At 43.9% G+C, this 20,700-nt stretch overlaps 1 protein-coding gene across 2 annotated transcripts; it reads left to right on the forward strand.

The window, feature by feature from the left end:
* Positions 1–151: 151 nt before the first annotated feature.
* On the forward strand, positions 152–18,449 carry RAD51C (RAD51 paralog C). Of its 2 annotated transcripts, XM_051809924.1 has the most exons (9): positions 153–334; positions 1,510–1,768; positions 1,895–2,061; positions 3,293–3,426; positions 6,143–6,274; positions 8,470–8,536; positions 11,996–12,056; positions 14,558–14,618; positions 18,127–18,449. In XM_051809924.1, exons 1-9 carry the CDS (start codon positions 217–219, stop codon positions 18,244–18,246), a joined length of 1,119 nt encoding a protein of 372 aa, XP_051665884.1. In that variant the 5' UTR covers positions 153–216; the 3' UTR covers positions 18,247–18,449. The 2 variants fall into 2 exon arrangements, with proteins under 2 accessions (XP_051665883.1, XP_051665884.1); XM_051809923.1 differs by having other exon boundaries at positions 152–334; positions 14,558–18,235.
* Positions 18,450–20,700: the final 2,251 nt, after the last annotated feature.

Consider the following 20,700-nt stretch of genomic DNA (forward strand, 5'->3'; position numbering starts at 1 on the left):
GGCGCGCGCCGGAGGGGGGGCGGGGCCCCACAGCAGGGGGGGGCGGGGCAGAAGAATGACGTATATCCCACCCTTGAGGGCGTGGCTCGGTTGTTGGGGCGTGGTCTATGCTTGTCTCCGCCCATTGGGGGCGTGGCCTGTCCCGCCCGCTCCCGCCCGTTCCCGTTCCCGGTGCTGATCCCGGTGCTGATCCCGGTGCTGATCCCGGTGCCGCCAATGCAGCGGGAGGTGGGCTCGCTGCCGCTGGCCCCCGCCCTGCGGGCCCGCCTGGCCGCCGCCGGCTTCCAGACGGCGCAGGAGCTGCTGGAGACCGGCCCCTGCGGCCTGAGCAAAGGTACCGGCGGCGCTTCGGCCCCGCGGGGCCTCCCCGCGCCCTTCCGCTCTCCTCCTTCCCCTTCCCGGCTCTGGGACCCCTTGCTGAGGCTTCCGTGTGGCCCGAGAAACGGGCACAGTAAATACCGAGTGAGGTTCACAAGGTTCTGGTAGATCTGTCTTACACTGAGCGATGGATGCAGACGGGATGCAGGAAAACGAAAGGATTCTGCCAGTCTCGGCCCTCTTCTTTCCCCAGCTTCCCTCTTCTTTTTTTTATTATGTGATTTAAACAAAATAAGCTTCTGTGGAGTCAGGAAGTTACCTCTTTCAAGAGCTGTAAATAAGATTTGCAGACTAGATAAGGAGTGTGTCCTGACACTTCCCTGTGAGGGTGGGGAGGCCCTGGCACAGGTTGCCCAGAGAAGCTGTGGCTGCCCCATCCCTGGAAGTGTCCAAGGCCAGGTTGGACGGGGCTTGGAGCAACCTGGGGTAATGGAAGGTGTCCCTGTCCATGGCAGGGGGTGGAATGAGATGATATTTAATGCCCCTTCCCACCCAAACTGAGATTTTGATTATCAGTAGTTTTGTTAATTATGATAATATGTGGTAATAGTTTTTGCTTTGACAACCAAAGCTGGATCTGTCAAGGCAGATGTGTGTATAAAGATATTTGCAGGTTGCAGGTCTCTCATCTCTGTTCTTTGATCTGTGGTTCAAATATAAAAATGAAGCATCAGGTGCTCAGCCCTGGGGTACCCTGAAAATACCCACAATCAGTGAGTGTCACTGGCACTTATTGGTCTGCAACCTGACTTCCTTTACAGGGCATTATTTGCTTGAAATGAAATTAATATGATAGTGCATTTGGTGCAGAGTAGGGGAATTGCTCTGCTGGAGCTCATCCAGCTGTGAACAGCAGGTTTGATTTTATTATTATCTGCAGATGCTTTGATTTTATTGTTATTTGCAGACAACTTGCTGTCACCTGAACCCCCAACACGGCACATCATTGCTCTGAGTTCTTTTGAAAATCCCACCATTAGTCCCAGGGCTGTGTGTGTGTTACACTGCAAGGGTGGATATGGATAATTCTGTGTTATGTTCTGTCAAACATGTTGAATTACCTCATCATTCTTTAAATCAATTACTGTTTCTAAAAAATAAGGCGGCGTTTCGTGGTTTTGACTTTTCCAGAGATTGGGATTTCCAAGGAAGAGGCACTGGAAGCCCTGCAGGTGGTGAGGCGGGAATGTCACGGGGACGCAGCGAGGACTGCCGGGGGGTCAGGCGCCACCAGAAAGTTCACAGCCCTGGAGCTTCTGGAGGAAGAGCAAGCCCAGGGCTTCATCATCACCTTCTGCTCAGCACTGGACAACATTCTGGGAGGGGGTGTGCAGCTGTCGAAAATCACCGAGGTCTGCGGAGCGCCCGGCGTGGGGAAAACGCAGCTGTGGTATTTTTACCGCCGGGCGACCTTTGTGCGACCAAGAACCACTTTTTGTGGTTTCTCAGCAGAAATGCCCCCTCAGGAGAGGTGTGTGGTGTAAATGTTTCCCTTCTCTCCTGTTTCCCGTGGCAGTATGCAGCTGGCAGTGGACGTGCAGATCCCGGAGTGCTTCGGGGGCGTCGCCGGAGAAGCCGTGTTCATCGACACCGAGGGAAGTTTCATGGTAGACAGAGTGGTGGATGTTGCAGCTGCCTGTGTGCAGCACTGCCAGCTCATTGCTGAGGCTCAGCAAGAGGAAGGTACGTTGCTGAGTTGTTTCTTTCTGCCTGGTAGGCAGGGATGGAGAGAAACAAGTGTCTCGTGGGCTGCAGTGCTACATTTGGGGCTTAGGGAGTTCTTGCTGGCAGCCTTTTATTTCCACCTGTGTGTATCAAACCCTGGATTGCATCAGTGTCTGGAGCTGTGCTGCAGACTGAGCTGGTTTACTTTAAGAATAATTCTTTTTCTACATGATGATCTGAGGGGGTTTAGGTATGTGGGGGTTTGGTGTTTGCCTTTCCTTCTTTCCTTCTTTCCTTCTTTCCTTCTTTCCTTCTTTCCTTCTTTCCTTCTTTCCTTCTTTCCTTCTTTCCTTCTTTCCTTCTTTCCTTCTTTCCTTCTTTCCTTCTTTCCTTCTTTCCTTCTTTCCTTCTTTCCTTCTTTCCTTCTTTCTTTCTCTCCTTCTCTCTTTCTCTCTTTCTCTCTTTCTTTCTCCTCTCTTTTTCTCTTTCTCTCTCTCTCTTTCTCTCTCTTTCTCTCTTCCTTTCTCCCCTCCTTTCCTTCCTTTCCTTTCTCTTTAAAGATCAAATTTGCAGCTAAACCCAAACACAACTCTGTTCAGCAAAACTGAGGGATTATGTCCTATAACACAGGGTTGAGTGGGGAAAGAGAAGAGCAACAGCAGAACTTTTTGAGGCACTGTTGCTGCTGAAGCCCCATATAGTAAAACTGTGGCTGGAATTCAGCTCCTCCATAAGGTCAATATAGCCAGGCTGCTTTTTTTGAGGATTTTTATTCTCTAAGTCGTCAGTCTGTTGGGGACAGTGACAAAAGTTCCACGTTACTCTTGGAGAATTTATGCACCAAACTTCTGCTTGAAGTGAGGTGAAAGGACACCATATTAAATGAGCTGCTGCCTGTACATTAAACAAAGGATGATTAATAGTCCCTGATGGCCTCTGGTGGTGTTCTGGCTGGAAAATGATTTACTGGAAAAGTTCTTGTTTCAGAAATAAATGTTTCATTTTTGGAGCCCTCCCTTGGAGGCTCCGGTGTCTCTGTGTGCAAATGCTGAGAGAGCATCTGCTCACCACCTTCCTGACTTTCAAGCCAGATGGAAGGTATGTCTCCACACTCTCTACCTTGCCTGTTCTGTTTCTGGGGGCTTTGCTGTTGCTATGTGTGGAGGGCATAGCTTGGTGGAATGATGAAAGTAACAATATGCTCATACAGACTTCTGACTCATTTATTCATCTGTTTGCTTGTTCTCAGATCATCTGAAAGCTTTGGAGACCTTCTCTCTTGAAAGTATCCTTTCTCACATATATTACTTCCGTTGTCGTGACTACATAGAGCTCCTTGCCCAGGTCTACCTCCTCCCAGAATTCCTCTCAGAGCATTCCAGGGTAAGGGTTATTGCAGGCTTATCAGAACATATCACTCATCTTCACACTAAAGATTTTTGTCTGTTGTAGTAAGAGTAACATGAGTAAACACCTTGGTACCTCGGCAGCTTGGCAGTAATGTATTGGCTGATGCCAGAGTACAAATGTAAAGCCTTCTGCTTGTTTGCTTTTTCATTCCCATCCCAATTACTCTTGAGAGTAATTTGCTTTTGCTCCCACTGCTGCCACCATCCTGAATTTCCACTTTGGATCCTGGATCTGTGTTGCCACGTGTTGTTACATTTCTGTGAGCTCTGAGTTATGAATCATCACAGAACTGCTTTACAGAAGAGTCTCTGAGCCAGGTGTGCCTGTGGTGACCACAGTGATGGGATCAGAAAGGCTTTCCTTTGTCCTAGAAGATCACTGAGGACCAGAAACATCCCACAGCATCTTGGCATCCAAAAAGTGACTTTTCTCCTTCTTTCCAGTACATCTTCTGTTGCTACAAGCAACCAGAGCCTGCAGCCTGACTCTTGGGTGGACTACAGCCAGAAAGTTTCCTAGTACCCCATGTTTCAGAGAAATGCTATTGTAAGGCAGATTATCACCACCTCCCTTCCAGATTTCCAGATTCTGCACAGCAGATCCCTCCCTGTCAGGATCTGGGGAAGGTGGCTGGTGCCTCGTTCCACCAGAGCACAAATCCCCGTTGTTTAGTTAGATTGTCTTTTGCATATGTTCCAAAATTTTCATTTTTGGAAGCTGTTGTGTTCCTGAAGGCGCAGATGGGGGCCTCACTTTTGCTTGGTGTAGTCTGGTACTTCCCTTTCTCTGCCAGGTACTAAGGGTGCCCTGTTGTGTTTGCTCTTGTGGAAAGTACATGGCTTCATTAGCACAGTTACACTGGGCTGCAGCTCCCTGGTACCATCTGTGCTGATTTATCTGTGCTTGGCCTGGAGCCTGAAGTACTGAAGGTTGCAGGAGAACCATAAGACCTTCTGCTGATTCCTTGGACAGGCTATAAGTGACTTGACAGATTGCTCATTGCAGTCCAGCTCTCATTAAAATTAGTCTAATCCCTCTGGAGCCCAGTCTGGGACCACAGGGAAACTCCAGGGTTTAGGTTTGGGGTTTTTTTTAAGAGAGATAGTTGTAGAGATTTAGAGATAGGGTGATGTAGAGATCCAAATGTGTCATTTGGAAATATGAATTAATTTGAGATCTTGTTATTAATATGAGAAAAGCTGTTAGAAAATATTCTTATCATAATAAACTGAATTCTTTAAGGTCTGGTAGAGCCAAGCTGACATGGAGAAGGAAGATATTACCAAAGCCCTACTTCTAATACTTTAAGTCTTCTTGTTTGCTATTTATAACAAGTGCAACTGGGAGAAAATTGACTAAATTGCATCCTACCTGGACATATTCATCTGATAGACAGGTTATATAACCATGTATACATTCCTTTATAGCATGAGTCATGTTTATACTGTTAAACTGATTGCTCATAAAGAAATTAGGCATGAAGAAGATGTACAGGCTCATAAAAAAGAATCTGTAGGAAGGAGGAAAAATGAGAAAACAGAAGAATATCTTCTTTTGATTCTAACTATTTAATCTTCTTTTGCAAATTAAGTTTTTTTTTTCTTTTGGAGGCCTGGGGCCATTTCACAGGGTGATGTTTATGCAGTCTTGTATGTTCCAGTAATGAGTTAAATCAATAATACAGAAAATCAGGGGGTTTTTGTTGTTTCCAATTTGTTATCTTGTGCATTAATGCAAGAACTTGTAGATACTGAGGATTTGAGTGACATCTGAACATGAAGGCACTGTAAGACCATCCATCTCCCTCCTGTATTCCAGACAAACTTGGGTCATCAAAACAGCTACAACAAATGAAGTTAGAATAAATCAAAATCCCAGACTAATGTTTATACAGTGTCTTGAGGGTGATGAGCCAGCAGCTGCATCGTGCTCTGACTTCAGCTAATGGTTGCTACAAAAGAAATAATTCAGCAAAGCAAACATCTTCAGGCATGACAGATCCCATTGCAGTGTGTCTGGAATACCTTTAGGCATCTCTTAAACTCTGTGTTTCTGAGATCACTGATGTGAGCTGAGTTGTCTCAACAGTGACTACAGGCAGCACGAATTTTGAGTTTGGTTTGGATTTAACTTTTGAGGGAGAAGGTGAAATAAATCAGCGTTAGAAGTACAATTGAGATGTTTAATGGTTGTTTTCTCCATCTTCTCCTTTGCAAGGCTTTAAGTCCAGCTTTGTTGTTTTGTATTCCATACCAGGAGATGCAGAGAAGTCAGGTAGCTGTAAGTGAGCTGAAAGGGGACATTTGGGAGGGCAGCTCTGTGCTGGGTTAACTCCTGGGAGAGCTTGGGGAGCATTTTGTTGAGCTTAGTGCAGTGTTTTGTTTGAGCTGGTGCAGCTCTGGCCCGAGCTGGTCCCTGTGCATGATGCAGCCCTGCACTTAGCATGTGTTCTGGAGTGTTTGGAGCTTGAGGGTCTTCACCTGCACTCCTTTGAGGTGATGATTGTCACTGATATATAGAGAGAAATAAAGGTTACGTGCTCGTGCTCACTGAGGTACGAAATAAAAGATGGCCCTCACCTTCTATAAAACACTTCTTTTTAAGTGCACTTAAAAATAGGTATTGCTGCTTGTTCTCATTTTTTTATAGGATGGTAATGGTAGTTTTTTCCCTTTCCTTCTGCACTGAGGTCCGACTGGTGGTGATTGATGGAATTGCCTTCCCTTTCCGCCACGACTTCGAGGACCTGTCCCTGCGGACGAGGCTGTTGAATGGTCTGGCACAGCAGCTCATCATCGTAGCAAACGACCACAAAGCAGCAGTGAGTCCATTAAATCCCAAAAGATGCCGCTTTGGAATAAATTCCCTACAAAGAATTAAGCAAATGTGATTTGTGATGGTCTCTGAACAGCAAAATAAAACTGCGAGAACGTCCTCCACGTTCGTTCTCGCCAGGTTTAGTTAGTAAATGGAGGTGGATCACACAGGAACAACACCTATGAGGTGGGAAATTCCTAGACTTGCAAAAATAAGTAAAATTTGCATTAACAGCATCCTGTGGATCTTCCTTCAATGGTAGCATGTCAGTTTGCCACACTGTTTCCCAGCATTGGTTGGACAAGGAATGCTCCTTTGGTGACTTTGCATGAAAACACGTCGGAGCATTCGGCAGTTCCAACCCAACTTTCCACTCTTGGTTTAAAAATAAACCCTGGTCTTAGTGGAGAAGCTGTTCTTAGGGAGGAAAACCATTTTATCTGCTGGTTTGCCTTGCTCCTCTGGCATCCATGGAAACCCAGGGCTTCCTTCCTGGGCATTGTTTCCACATCATTGACGCCAACATGGAGGCAGCGGCCCCGCAGCCAGCAGATGGCACTGGGAAGCTGCAGCTGTTCCAGAAGTTGTTTTGGAAGTCTCTCACAGCTCAGAGAAGCATCGTTCAGGAATTAGAGCTTCCACAGCCTCAAAATGGTGCTTGTGCCTCTCTGACGGTTTCCAGGTGATTTGTGACCTTGTCACCCACAACTCTCTGGCGCAATTGGCTTTTGTTCCCAGCGGCTAAAAATAAGCCTCTCCTTGTGCTTCCACTGATAGATGTGGGAAGGGGAAGAGCCCAGCTCCGTGTTCAGACTGGGCTGGCTGCCCTTGCTCTCTCCCTGGTGTGAGTGATGGAGCTTCTTCCTGCTGCTGTGGGTACCAGGGAGATGGATGTTCCATGGCTGCTGGGTTTGCACAGCCTCTGATTTCTTGAGTCCTCTCACTCACAGCTTGGTACCTGGTGACCTTGAACAGCAGCAGCTGTCATTGGACACTTTATTTTTCTTTGGTCGAGGGAAACATATATAATTTATCTCTTCTGAACCAGGGAGCAGTTTAGTACAAAGGCTTGCTAAATAAACTCTTGCTAAAGGAGTGATCAGTCACAGCTTCAGGGTGACTTCAGTTGGTGCCTGGGTTAGTTCCATGAGCCTGTGAGCAGGCTAAATCCAGCCTGCGTGCCAGGGATTGCTTGCCAGGCAGCCTGGATGCTCTAATATGGTAGGAAGTCAGGCCCTTGTGTTTCTAAAGCTGGACTCAGTGGGCTGTGTGAGGATGCCCAGCCCAGCCCTTCTTCAGCAGTGAGCTGGGGAGCCTATTTGGGGCTGTTACCATCCACTTGTGATGAGTTACTTCTCTAAAATGTGCGATGTATGTCCTGGGCTTTCAGCTGTGTAAATGTTTTGGGGTGTGCCCCGTGTGCTCAGTGTAAATGTTTGCTCTCACACACTTGCTCAAGCAAGAATCCTACAAGCTTCTCAAACAGTGAAACCCCCTGGGGGTTTAAGATAGGTACGATTTTTTTTATTTTTATTTTTCATTTTTAATGAACTTTGTGATTAATATTCCTGGCTCTTTTCTGTCTCACCCACCCCCACTTCTACCAGGGATCTAACCTAGACTGTCTGTGAGCCTCCCACGAGTGATTCGTGCTGCGAAAACACTCCCCCGCTCTGTCTGTTCACTTTCATTCTCTTTGTATATTGTACCCACTTGAGCATTTTTAGACTACAAGGCACAGAAATTTGGTTAATCACCGGGCTAATGTGTGTTTTGGGCAGCACCACCAAGTTCATTCACCCCCAGTGACTGAGAGCTCTCTCTTCATGGAGCGCCAGTGCATCTAAACACAGCTCCAAACAGTATTTAGAGCAAATGTGGTGGGATAAACAAGTTGTTTGGAGTTTGCATCCCTTGGGAGGGGAGAATTTTAGGTTTCTTCAAAGTCATGAATGAAAGAAATCTCCCTTCCATTCAAAAATGCATTTTGCAGGGTCCTCTTATTTTGTTTTGAAAAGATGAGGCACATCTACATTTTCTTCTCGTTAACACAGAAGATTCAGCACCGTTGCCAAGAGTTTTGCCTGAGCAACTACTTTATCAGTAAAAGCTTTTTGAAAAATCCCTCTCTTCCCTCCCACCAATATGCTGGTTTCCTGGAGGTTTTCTTATTTGTTTTGCTTCTCTTTCCTCTTTTAGGTGGTTCTGACAAACCAAATGACAACAAGAATCGGGCAAAGCCAGTCCACGTTGGTACCTGCTCTAGGTGGGTGTTTAGCTTGTGAGTTGAAAGCTGATATGTGGTTTCCTTTCCTTTGGCATCATATACAAAGGAAATTAAATTGCTGAATCTCCACAGTGCAGCAGAAGCCATGGTGAAAATATCAGACCCATCTGGAACTGCTGGCATGGTGGAACTCTAGAGCAGTGCTGAGCTAGGACAGCCTTGTGGTTGTAATTAAAAGTATCAGATTTTGTTCTGTTGCTGAGGTGTGGTGTGCAGATTAGACTCCTGGTTAGATTTGTGAAAAGAGATTATAAATATGCTTGAAAGTCATGACATTTTCAGATTGCAGAAACTTATGGGTTGAGAGCGTGGATGGACTTTTTTTTTCCTTTTTAACCCAAAATTTGTAATACTGAATTTGATATTAGATTTAACAGTATTCCTTAAGATGACAGACCCTTTCTGGGGAAGCACTAGGAACTCAGAGCTCTCTGAATAACTGGGTTTTTAGATGTGCAGCTAATGGGTTGCACCTTCCCCTGAGGATCTTGTGGATTTACCTCTGTCACAGCTGAGGAGGGCACTGTCCCTCCTGGATGTCACCACCACACCCTGACCTGTTTGGGTCCATTTCTCCCAAAAGTGGCCAAGTAATCTTGAACTGTTTCAATAATAAGTAAACTTTGATAAATCAATAATATAGTCTGAAATTGGCTGGTAAATGATCATCCAAAAAATGTGCCTGGGAGCAGTAAACCTCGAGCAGGGATGGGGTGATGAAGAGGTTAAAGCCCTCAAAGAAGAACTTTGCTTAATGGTTGCACACCTCAAACTACACTGCAATTTGCTGAATTCCCTGAGAACCATTCGCTGCCTCTCCAAAACAATTTAAATTGTTTATTTTCCCATTACCCTTGAACACGTTCCATTAATTATTTGCAAAGGCATTTCATATTTGCTGCATCGCTGGAACTCTCTGCAGTTATGATGGAGAGGGAAGTTCTGTGTGGGATCCTCAGCCTGCCCAGAGCCAGTTTAAGTGGGTTTTTTTTCCAGGCTGCTCAATTTTGCCCAGTAATGAGCAGAGTACCTCATACAGACTCATCTGCTGCAGTCACAGGGGAAAAGAGAACAGTTCTGAAGCAGAGATTTCAACAAATTAAGGAAAAGTTCAGCGTTTAAATCTTATTTCAGGTTGTAACTTCGTATTATTTTATGATTCACTTAAAGGGCACAAATTCTCTGTGCACAGGTTCAGTTTCTGTGAGCTAAGTAATGATTCCCCTGTTCTGGAGGGGAGGGAGAAGGGGACAGTACAAAGCCAAAGATGTTCCCAGTGTCTGTACAGGCACTGAACCATTTGGCACAGTTGTAGGGTAAAATGAACAAACACAGACCATCTCCTCCAGGAATGTGAGGAATGTGGAATTTGGAGCTGTGATGGCAGACCCAGCTCCCAGGATCTGACCCTTTTTGTCAGTTTTGCCTCTTGCTCTCTGATGGATTATTTTTGGCAGCCTTTCTGGCTACAAACTCAATTAAAGCTAATAGAGCCTGCCTTTTTTCACTGGCCAGCATTGTTTGGGAGCTGTTGTGTTTGTTGAGTCATAGGGACAGTAAAGAATGTGAAGACATTCAGAGTTGGTTATAACTCAAAGATATCATGTATTTTTTCATTATAATTCAAAGATATCATGCATATTTTCTTTCACAAACATTTAATTTGGCATAACCACGTTGAGCTGATTGTGATTCTCACCAGTGTGTGACCACACAATATCGTTAAACTGAGTGGTGTGTCCTCCTTCAAAAATTAAACTTTGTACCAGTTGGTAAAATATTTAAGCAGAGAGGAACCCCCCTCATCCTAAACAGCGATATCTCAACTGGAGCATTTCAGAGTGGTACAAAACTCTTTTCATTTTAGTGTGAATTTATGCCACAGACTCCGTGCAAGTATTGGGCTGGTGGGTTACAAGGTGATTTTTGTGCCCCACTCTGAAGAGATGCTTTTTCAACAGTCTCATCATAAATCCTAAAGAACCTCCCACTCCTCCCCAGTTGGTTGTAGCCAAAGGAACTATTGAGGGAGGAGTCAGCACCAAGCCCCCAAGTAAAATTAATCAAACCTATTGCATCCCTTAAATAGCTTTTTTTCCCCCATTGATTGGTAAGCCTAAGAAACAGCTTTTTCTAAGATTTCATGAGAGCATTAATCTCTTAACTGTTATTCAGCTCCTGAGCAGAAGGGAAGGTCTTAATTATGACAAAAGAAAAAAAAAGAAAGAAAAAAAGCACAGATGCTGCAAGGTATTAAGTCAAGAGCTTTGTGAAGGGGGCACCTTTCTTTCCCACTACTGATAGCTAAGCTGGGTGTTCCTAGACATTTCTGCTAGATATATTTAGAAAGGAGGTCAAATATTAATCTGCAGCCAGTTTAGCTCAGAAATATCTCATTTTACAGTAGCATTTTTCAATCCAGTTGGAAACGTGCCGGTGTGGAATTTGTACCCATTGTAAAATGTGTTCTGAGCTCTGACTCGGAACCGTGTCTGAAAGCCAAAATCTTTAATCTCAGCTTAGATATACAGTGGAGCAGGGTCTGGCAAGATGCCCAGAGGGTCTAGGTCTTCATTACAGCAGAATCATATTTTTTCTTCTCTGGGCTCTAATGAATATCAGAGCACAGGGGGCACGTGGGGCTGGAGATGTGGTTGGAGAGCAGGGAGTGATTCCAGGGGCTGTGGGCAGGGGAGCAGGAGAGAGACCTGGAGCACTTAAGCAAAATGACTGGTTTAAAATCCATCTTTTGACTGTCTCCTGGGACAAACAGACATAAAACTGTCTGTGCATTGACTGAGCTTGTGGTCAGGTGTGAGCTGAAACAGTAGGACTGTTCCCCTGAAGCAGGATAACAATCCAGACTTCCTTCTCTCCTTCCACCACGCCCCCCCTGCTCCTTGCTTTTGGTTGTGTTCTTTTGCATTTTGCTGTCAGAAGCAGAAGACTGCTTCAGGGGCCCTTAATATTTTAATAATCATTGACTTTCTCCCAAAGCTGGTATCCCAAAGGGAGTGATGTTTGCTCATAATTATGCCTGAGAGACAGAATACTGCAGTTTTGAAGTAGGATTTAGACATACTCACTCGACTTCTTTAGTAGTAATTAGACAAATCTTTTCTTCATGCTGCCTGTTTTCAGGATTTGTCTAGTACCTGTCCTTTATTTGGCACCTATAAAATCTTTCTACAAATATGGGAGCATCACATCAAGATTTCTGTAAAACACACTGAGTACAGAGGTTATTCCTTGTCTTGGTGTATTTGTTGTGAAATCCTTGTACGTATGAAAAAGATGTGATTCATCACTGCAAGTAAAAGCACATATGTTTTAATCATGGTGGGGTTTTTTTTTGGGAGACTTGGTCTAATTTCAGCATCAGATGGTGCTGCTGGTGTAGGAGATTACTAAAATGGCCTGTCATTTTGTGTCACTCAGGAGAAAGCTGGGGACACGCTGCCACCGTCCGTTTAATCTTTCACTGGGACAACAGTCAGAGGTAAGTGAAAATCAGAACAAAAATCGTAATAATGACAAGTGTGACACTGGGGAATCTTCTTAGACTGACTATAGCAGCCAAGCAGGGATTTGAATTTGGTTTCTGGCCTTGTTCTGCTGTGTCCCAGCCTACTGAGGCTCAAGAGTTTTCTTGCTCAGGCTGAGCCAGAGTGGGCTGAAGTGTCAGGCTCCTCCTCCCCACCACAGGGCACCTTTCTGACCAGATGCCACATCTCATCAAAATATAACATCCTGATGGCAGTTGTTCAGACACAAGGATTTAGGGTCTGGTGGCTGAGTAGACAATTTTTTTTTTTACTCTCTGCATTCTGTAAGCAGGGAAGAGAATTTCTTTGCCTGGGTGTTTTAGGCCCCAGTCAGTACAAAGCCAGGGATGCCGAAGAAGGCTTTAAAGCCACCAAGATAGTGACCCTCAGGAAGGTGGGCTGTAGCCTCAGGGACAGCCTCTGGACCCTTCTGCTTTGGGATGCAAAGCTGGACAGAAACCAGAGACCAAGTTCCAGTGACCTGCAGAGAGGCAGAAAGAGCTGCACTGACAGGCAAGGCAGGGCTGAGCTGTGGAGGGTGGGTTTAGACACCCGAAAGAATGAGGGTGACCCTTCTAAAAACAGTGTGTGAAGTTCTGTCTGTTGCAGTGAGATCTTCCCTGTTTCCTGCTTCTTTTTTCTCCTCTTCACTACATTGCAAGGTCATTTCTCTTTCCTGGTCAGTTAAATTTGTCTTGTGTATACTATCACCGTGCAGCAGCTTGAGATTAAGGAGCTGTGCTTCAATTCCCTAATCTTCTGCAAACAGGGAACAAAAATGCTGCTGGAATGTTGTTTTGCATAGTTTTTGCTTGTTGAATTTGAAAGAGAAATGCAGTGACACTTTCTTGTGGGGTTTTGTTTTTAAATTCTAAGTTTGAAGGCAATGCAGAGTGATTACAGCAAGCTGTTTAATTTGGAATTAAATTAACATCGCTGATTAGTTAACAGCCTTTATAAGACAGAAGTTGCATCAACATAATGATTGCAGAGTGAACAAAAGTTAATTTTATATATCAAAAGAACTTTTTTCTTCTGCAACAGAGCTAGGAAGTCTGCAGATACAAGTTCCAGAAAATAAGCCAAAGACAGACAAACATGGCTTATTTACTGATCTAAATCTGCAGCTTACGTGGAGCAGGGCCTGCAGAAACAGCAATTCTGGTTACAAATGCCTCTGTAAAAAGCAGAAATAACTCAATGCTGTTGCATTTTTACATAAACTGCCTCATGATCCATCGTAGTTTTGTTGTTAAATTGTTTTTATATTACATTGTCGAGGCATGAAGACCATCTGAGAATCCATTTGCCTTTTTTTTCTTTTTTTAATTTTTCAAATGTGCTTTGGCCAACCCTGATCCCTGACTCCTTTCTCTCTACTACTGCAAATGTCAGAGCTTAATTCCAAGGGTTCTCATTGCTGGGAGGAGAGATCCTGTTGAGTCAGAGGCTCCAGCTGAGCGCTTGTGAAAGCGTGGCTTCTGCAGCTTCAGATTTGGGCAATTTTGTCAAGTGTAACCCACCACTTCAATGTTCTGAGGAATTCCCTGTGTAGCTACCATGAAGTGGCAGCGTTCCTCAGGCTGTAATTACGTGCTCTCTAATAGAATGGCACCTCAGGGAGGAAAAAAAAAAAACCCAAAATAATTAACGGGATTTTTGGCAGGGTGTCTTGATACAGAGAGCAGAACATTTCCTAGGTTGGCTTGTGTAAGTTTTGGGGAGGTGGGCATGGAGCAGACTGGCAGCCCTGGCACTGGTTCAAAAACCTTTTGCTATTGAGCTGCTTTGCAATTTTCTGTCAATATTATGCAAGCATTTACTGAGCTGTACAACACAAATCAAGGGATATTGCTTAGAGCCTAAATGCCCAAAATCAGGGAAGTGTCAGAGGAGAAATGAAAGGGAAACTGTTTTCTCAAGGTTATGCTGTATGTCAGTGGCAAGGGCAGGCTTAGAAATAGAACATCATCTTCTCCAGCCTCTAGGTTATATTGACAGGCTTATGAAATCTCTGGAAAAAGCCTCCCTGGAAGTACTGAAATTCTTGAGGGTCTCCCCCAGCTTAAGAGAGGTCAGTGAACGAATGATTAATGGAGTAGGAAGGAGTTGTGCTCAAAAACCTTTTTTGTTTGCATTTTAAGAAAGCGACATTAGGAATTAATTCATAATGAATATTGTTCCAGAAATGTCATCAAATACTGTGATGAAACAAGGCTAATTAATCATTCACTCCTTTTAGTAGGTCTACATTGTGTGTGAGCTGACAGGTCATGTAAGGATGGGAATTTGGCATCCACAGTTTAAATGACCTATATGAAAATACATACCTAAGAATCCCACTGGTACCTGCCCCAGGATTGTGGGAAAACTTGGCTCCAGTCATTGGGTTAGTTGGAATTTTTATTACTGTATTCACTAATCATAATTTACCTGCTTTTTTTTGTTTTACCAGATTGGCAACTTTGTACAAATCACCGAGTCAGAAGGAGGCAACAATCCCCTATCACATCACAGTCAGTATTGCTTTTGGGGTGGAGAGTCAGAGAGGGGAGCACAGTGGGAGCTGTAAAGGGACTTTCAGACACAGAGATAAATCTGAGAACGATGTTTGCTTGTTTGTAGGGTTGCCTTCTGAAGGTAACCAGTAATACTGGAATGTCTCCAGATTTATGAGTATTTTGCACCTCTTCTCTTTAGAAAAGTGACCCAGCAGTTAGTCCCCTGAGTTAAAACATTTTGATTTCCAGATCAAACTTACAGGCAGCCTGTCCCCATCTGCTCTGCTGCTAGTGCTGCTTATTTTATCTGCCCTTGATGTTAACTTGTGGCCTAAGTGCAGTTAGTGAGGAGAATGGGAGCCTTCATTTGGGAGACTTGAACCAGCCAGGCTGTTTTCTCCCTTCTCAGGTAGGCTCTTCTCTTAATCTCTTGCACTTGGGTTTATCTTTTTAGGACCAGGATGACCAGAACTATTCCAGAGGTCTCACCAGTGCCATATAGATTTCCCCATCTCTGCTTTATGTGTGTTGCCTGATATAACCCAGGCTGTATTTCTCTCTTTCATGGCTCCATCCTACAGTGACCCTACACCCAGCCAACATATACAGATTTTTCTCCTCTGTCACTATCATATAAGGAGCTTCCAGCTTATGGCTGGAGACCTCATTCACCCCTAGTTAAATCCTGTGATTATTTCCTTTTGTGGAATGCTTAGATACATATTAATGAGAATACATGCTGTCTAAGCTGTATTTAGGTTTAAAAAAACCCTCACCACTCCACTCTTACATCTTCAAATGTCAGATCCATAGGTACATGCCATAACTATTTGCTACGTGTCCTCATGGAAACACGTTGCCATAGCATTTCCTGCAGATTTTAATGCTGCCATAAGATGAGATCTTCAAACTTTCCAAGAGAAATCAGATTTTTCTTCACTCCTGGGTGTATTCACCTGGACAGGAGAATACACTGCAAATATATACTCTTAGCTCTGTAAAGACTGGAAGGGTAAGTGGGGCTACATCCCAAGGTTGTTTGGATCATGTGATGTGAGTCCTTTTTCTCCAGCTGACAAACAGATGGATTTTATCTTAGACAGTTTAATTGCCTTTTCCTTTTAGTTTTATATGCACCATAAAACAGCTATGCTCTCTTCTGTGTGAATGCACACAGGCTTGAAATACGGTTGAGAGTGAATCCCAATCAAAGATTAGTTAAAACTTCAGATTATCCCTGTGTTTTTCCCCTTAATCCTGATGAACTGCTTCAGCAGATGATTCCTTTAAGTAAAAAATGTATTATCCCTGTTTTTTTCATGAAATTCAGGGCTGATGATAGCAGTCTGCTGTTATCATTTCTCATTCCCATCTCTGTGGTTAAACTGGAAGACGTAAATAGATGTGCACTGTTTCCAAGTCAGATTTAGCACATCTATGTATAACCAGCATACAAAAAAAAAAGATAATTAAAGAAATAATAAATTCCTTAAGCCTCAGAAATGTTTAGACTTGGGCAAATGAGGTACCACTGACAAACTGGCTGTTCAGGGCCTGTAAGGCAATGGATAAATGTTTAACCATGGCCAGGCTTTGGTTCTTTTTTATCCATGTCCTTTCCAACCCTCTGGAGAGTCAGTCACCACTCTGGGGGCTGTGGAACACCTCTCCCATGAAATCCTTTCTTTCACAGGCTGATCAGGATTCATTCTTAAATGCAGAGTATAGAAATGTAAATTGATTTATGCACAAGGGAGTCAGTGGCTCCGCTGATTCACCTAAATTTCCCAGGAATGTGACCTGATTATTTCATGGTGAAAGATAGAGACCCGGGACCTCTATTCCGGGCAGGAACTGTCAGTGTTTCCCTGAACTGAGGAGGGTCTGCCAAGTTAGCAATGGGAACACTGCTCAAGTAATAAAGCCATCTACCTCTGCCAGCCTTGCTGCAGTGTGTAGATGCCAGAGGACATTAGGGAACAATTCAAAATGACAGGAGACTGAGCTTTGTCCTTGGTTCCAGTAGCCACCTCCCCACCATCTAAAACCCACTAGCAAGCCTCAAAAATATACACAAAATTCATGTATTTTCGAGGGTGCATGCCTGTAACCAGTGTGCCAGACATCCATACTAGGCAGCCCACTTTATCATGTTCTGGCCTTTATAACCATTGGAATGCTTTTGCTGGGAGTCAGCCTGCTGGATTAAGTGGATTCTTGGCTACAGATCCACCTTTGTGCCTCAGGGAAATGGCAGAGATTAGATGCAAGCAGCAGTGAAACATTAAACTTGAAGATTCCCCGTCAGGCTCTTTAGAATAACACTTGAGTTGCTTATAATAGCAGAGGGACTGCACAGATCCTGCCCTTGTGGCACCTCTTGCTGTTTGTTCCTTTAAAAGCCCCGGGCTGGGTGAGGTGAGGCATTCAGAAATAGAAATACAGGGATGGCAGACGTAAGCAAGACGTTTTACTTGGGTTTGGGATTGATCTTGGTGTGGGACAGGCTGGCATTTTGGAGGAGTCACATGTCTGATAGTAATTCCACCTGCTTTTTTCACACTGCACCAACCCAAAATGTCAGCGTTCCTGAAATGCTCCTGTCCCCACCTGAGCATTTTGGATCACCAGAGAGATTTTCTTTTCTGATTGACCCCTTTTCCTCTCTAAGTCTGCACTGAGAGTGTCCCCTGAGCTGTCAGCAGTGCTCCCTGCACAGCATTTGTCTGGAGATGGGAAGACAGACAGTTGCAGGTTTTCATAATGTCTCAGTATCTCCATCTGCATCCGTGACGTGTTGAACTAACTGATTTTCCAGACCTTTCTTATTTTAAAATAGTTAAAAACCATTAAATTGTGGAGCTGAAGTAAAAGAAAATACAAATTGTACTAGGTCAGATAGATCACTTCAAGCACTCTCCTGAGTAGCAGCATCTAGCTTTTCACTTCTGCATTTAGTTTTTGGCAGTTAAAGGTTTTCATCCCGTTGTGTCCCATAAATTACTATGCTGGAACAGTCTTTGCAGTCTACAGACTGATTCAGCTCTGCTGTTCTCTTACGTCTCATTGATGTTTTCAGTTCATTAAGTAGGTACATGGAACAAAAATATCCTAGGTTGTAGAAATTCACAGTTTTGTTTCTGAAAACGACAGAGGCAATTAATCCAGTCATCTCCCTCCTTCTGGGGGAGCTGATGGATTTGTCTTTTAATTTATTTAAATAGGCAACATAAGTGAATTTACAGAGAAGCAGTTCTTCATAGCCATAGGGGTGATTAGTAGCAAAATGAAAATGATAGCCTGGTTGGTGAAAATAAAATATCTTCAAGGAAGAAAATGAGGAGACACAGTTAATAGTCGGCACGTGTGTTGAAAAGTTTGCAGTGCTGGTCTATAAACCTTCTGTGGCCGCTCATCTAAAACAAATGGCAGCCTCCTCCCTTATCCTGGCCTTCTGGGGACTAGTTGCTCATGCTTTATATCCATGCAAGCTTTAGCACATGATTTCCCTTGCATCTTCCAGCCTCATGGCTTCCGAGATGTGCAGCCTCCAGCTGTCACTCAGAACGCAGAAGGCACTGAAATGAACCCTCGGAAGCGGCCGCGGAGGGAGGAGGAGAAGCAGCAGCAATTCCAAAGTTGAATGTTAAAAAATGTGAGCTACAGGAGAGCAGTTGCACGGTGAATGTGCAACCAAAGGCAGCCTGAGAGACTCTCAACTTCAATTCCTGCTCTGGGTGTTATTTTAAGGTTAAGACTGCAGTATGCAAATTTCTGAGGCAGAAGATTCCTTTGTGTGTGGTATAATTTTACTTTTATAATAAAAATCTATGTTTTCTATTACAAGGGACTTCAGGGTTTTTTTTTTGGTTTGGGGTTTGTGTTTTTTTGGTTGGTTGGTTGGTTGGTTTGGGGGATCTTTTGAGGAGGATGGAGAATCCAGCTACTTTTAAACTGGGTAAAAGCACAATGAAATGAGTGCATCTAGTACAGCACATTGAATGACACGGGTCTGGATCACTCATCTGGCTTTTTGTGCACCCGAATTTTTAAGGGGGTTGGATGCAGCACTGTGCTCACCACCTGCTCAGAGCAGGGCAGGAGAATTGGAGCTGCTCGTGGGGGCTGCAAGAGGAATGCAGCCTTCACCAGAGTGGGGCTTTAGCCCTTACCTGCTGCAAAGTCCTTGATCAAGGACAATCAAAGCTCTGCTTTGAACTTCTCGTTTATCTTGTGGTGACAACAACAACAGAGAGGAAAGGCTGGATCTGAAGGACAAAAGATTTAATCCAGCACGGTAATTTTGTGTTCCCATCTTAGTAAGTAAGAATACTTTGCCATTGCTCAGGCTCGAGCCAAAGTGCTGCACAGCTCTTATTCCCAAGTTCTTACTTTCAGGCTGAGATGCTGTAATCAGGATCTCTTTTGTCTGTGGCTTTAATAAAGAGGAAACCCAGACTTCTTAGACACCAGCCATATATTAGCAGCTCCAGACTCCAAAAGAATGAATGTACACTGGAAACACAGCAGGCTTTTGTCCTCTTTTTATTAAGAGAAAACAAATCGATGAGATTATTAGAGGAGAAACAAGGTGCTGCAGTGCAAAATAGTAATTACTTCAATTATGAGAAGTGTTGGTACACATGCACACAGATGACCCCTTTCTGGCAGAGAGCTTGATAACGCTGGAGCTGAGGAAACTCAGCCAGCAGCTAAATGAAGAATTCAAGTTGTGGGAGTCACTATCTTGAATTTTTAATCTAGTATACACTAAACTGACTTTGCCTTGAAACAAAATTCAGTGCTGAATGAGTCATAAAAACTCTCTATTCAAAAAAAAAAAAGCTGCAAAAAAAAAAAATAAAAAAGAGGCAGTGGTTTTTGGATCATTGTAGTGTTTAGATATAAATTACATAATGAAATATTAAAAGGGAAAGTATTCAGTTGCCATGCAGCAAAACTGGGCTGTGTCAAAATTTAAAAAACTGTGAGTCAGGGAGAAGCTCTGAAGCAAGCAGCATGACATAGGGGAAGGGAGGCAGCGGGATTGGTGACTCAGACAAACATTTCAACGCAGGAGACACGGGCAAACAAAAGGATCCTACCGCATGTGATGTCAGCAGGCAAACGCTCCGTTTGGGAATAAAAGCTTCCTACGTATTGCAGTGCAGGAGGAGGGGGGGGAGCTGGCACCGGGCACATGCCTACGTAGCCACAAGGAGAACCAGCCATTAGGAACGTTGTAGCAATATTTTAAGAAGCACTCCTGGTTCCCAGTGATAGCTGCTCTCCAACGTGGTTGATATTTACGGAAAAAAAGCTGTTTCCCTCCACATATTGTGCTGGGAATTAATATCCTCCACACGTCCTTCCATGTGTGAGGAGAGTAACGGCGTGTCTCTCGTACACTATTAATTTCAGCTGACTGTGGTTTTTAATTTTGTTTGTAGTAGAGTAGCATCCAGAAGCCCCAGCTGAGATGCTGATCCTGTTATAACAAGATAGATCGTCGTGGCTGAGTAAATGTTAGATCTCCCAGTATTCCGGGCGTCGTTATCCAAATGAAAAAGAGGCACAGTTACTGGTTAACAGTGGGAGTTACAAAATGTCCAGAGGAAACATTGGAGGCTCTCAATGCTGTGATTTTTTTAATTTTTCTCTCTTTTTTTTTTTTTTTCATATTGAAGCTATTATAAAAATCAGCTCTGCAGACCAGAACTAGGGAGAAGGATCTGTTGGCGGAGACAAAATTAGATTAAATGAGCCAGATTTCATTCTCATCTGCTGGAGACAAGGAAGCTGTTCCAGGCTTAGAATTGCATATAAAGAAAAAATTTGACCATAGCCTCACCAATAAATCTTCCATGGCCAGCTGATTTTTTTTCCACCTGTGCCTGGAATTCTCTTGCATGCCACAGCATCAGTGCACAACAGCAAGGGGCAGGAGGGAATTTTATTACTGCACAAAAAGTAAGATTCTAAGTAGCCAACCTCATGGCACCGAATCAAAAAGAAAATGGGTTGTTTGATTTGCTGCTTAAGTCCCAGTTTTCTGAAAGCCAAGAGCTTTAGCTATCATGCTGAGTTTGAAATTATT

The sequence above is a fragment of the Manacus candei genome, unplaced genomic scaffold, assembly GCF_025592945.1.
Source record: "Manacus candei isolate 608988 ecotype Guabito, Panama unplaced genomic scaffold, ASM2559294v1 h1tg000076l, whole genome shotgun sequence".
NCBI classification, from domain to species: domain Eukaryota; kingdom Metazoa; phylum Chordata; class Aves; order Passeriformes; family Pipridae; genus Manacus; species Manacus candei.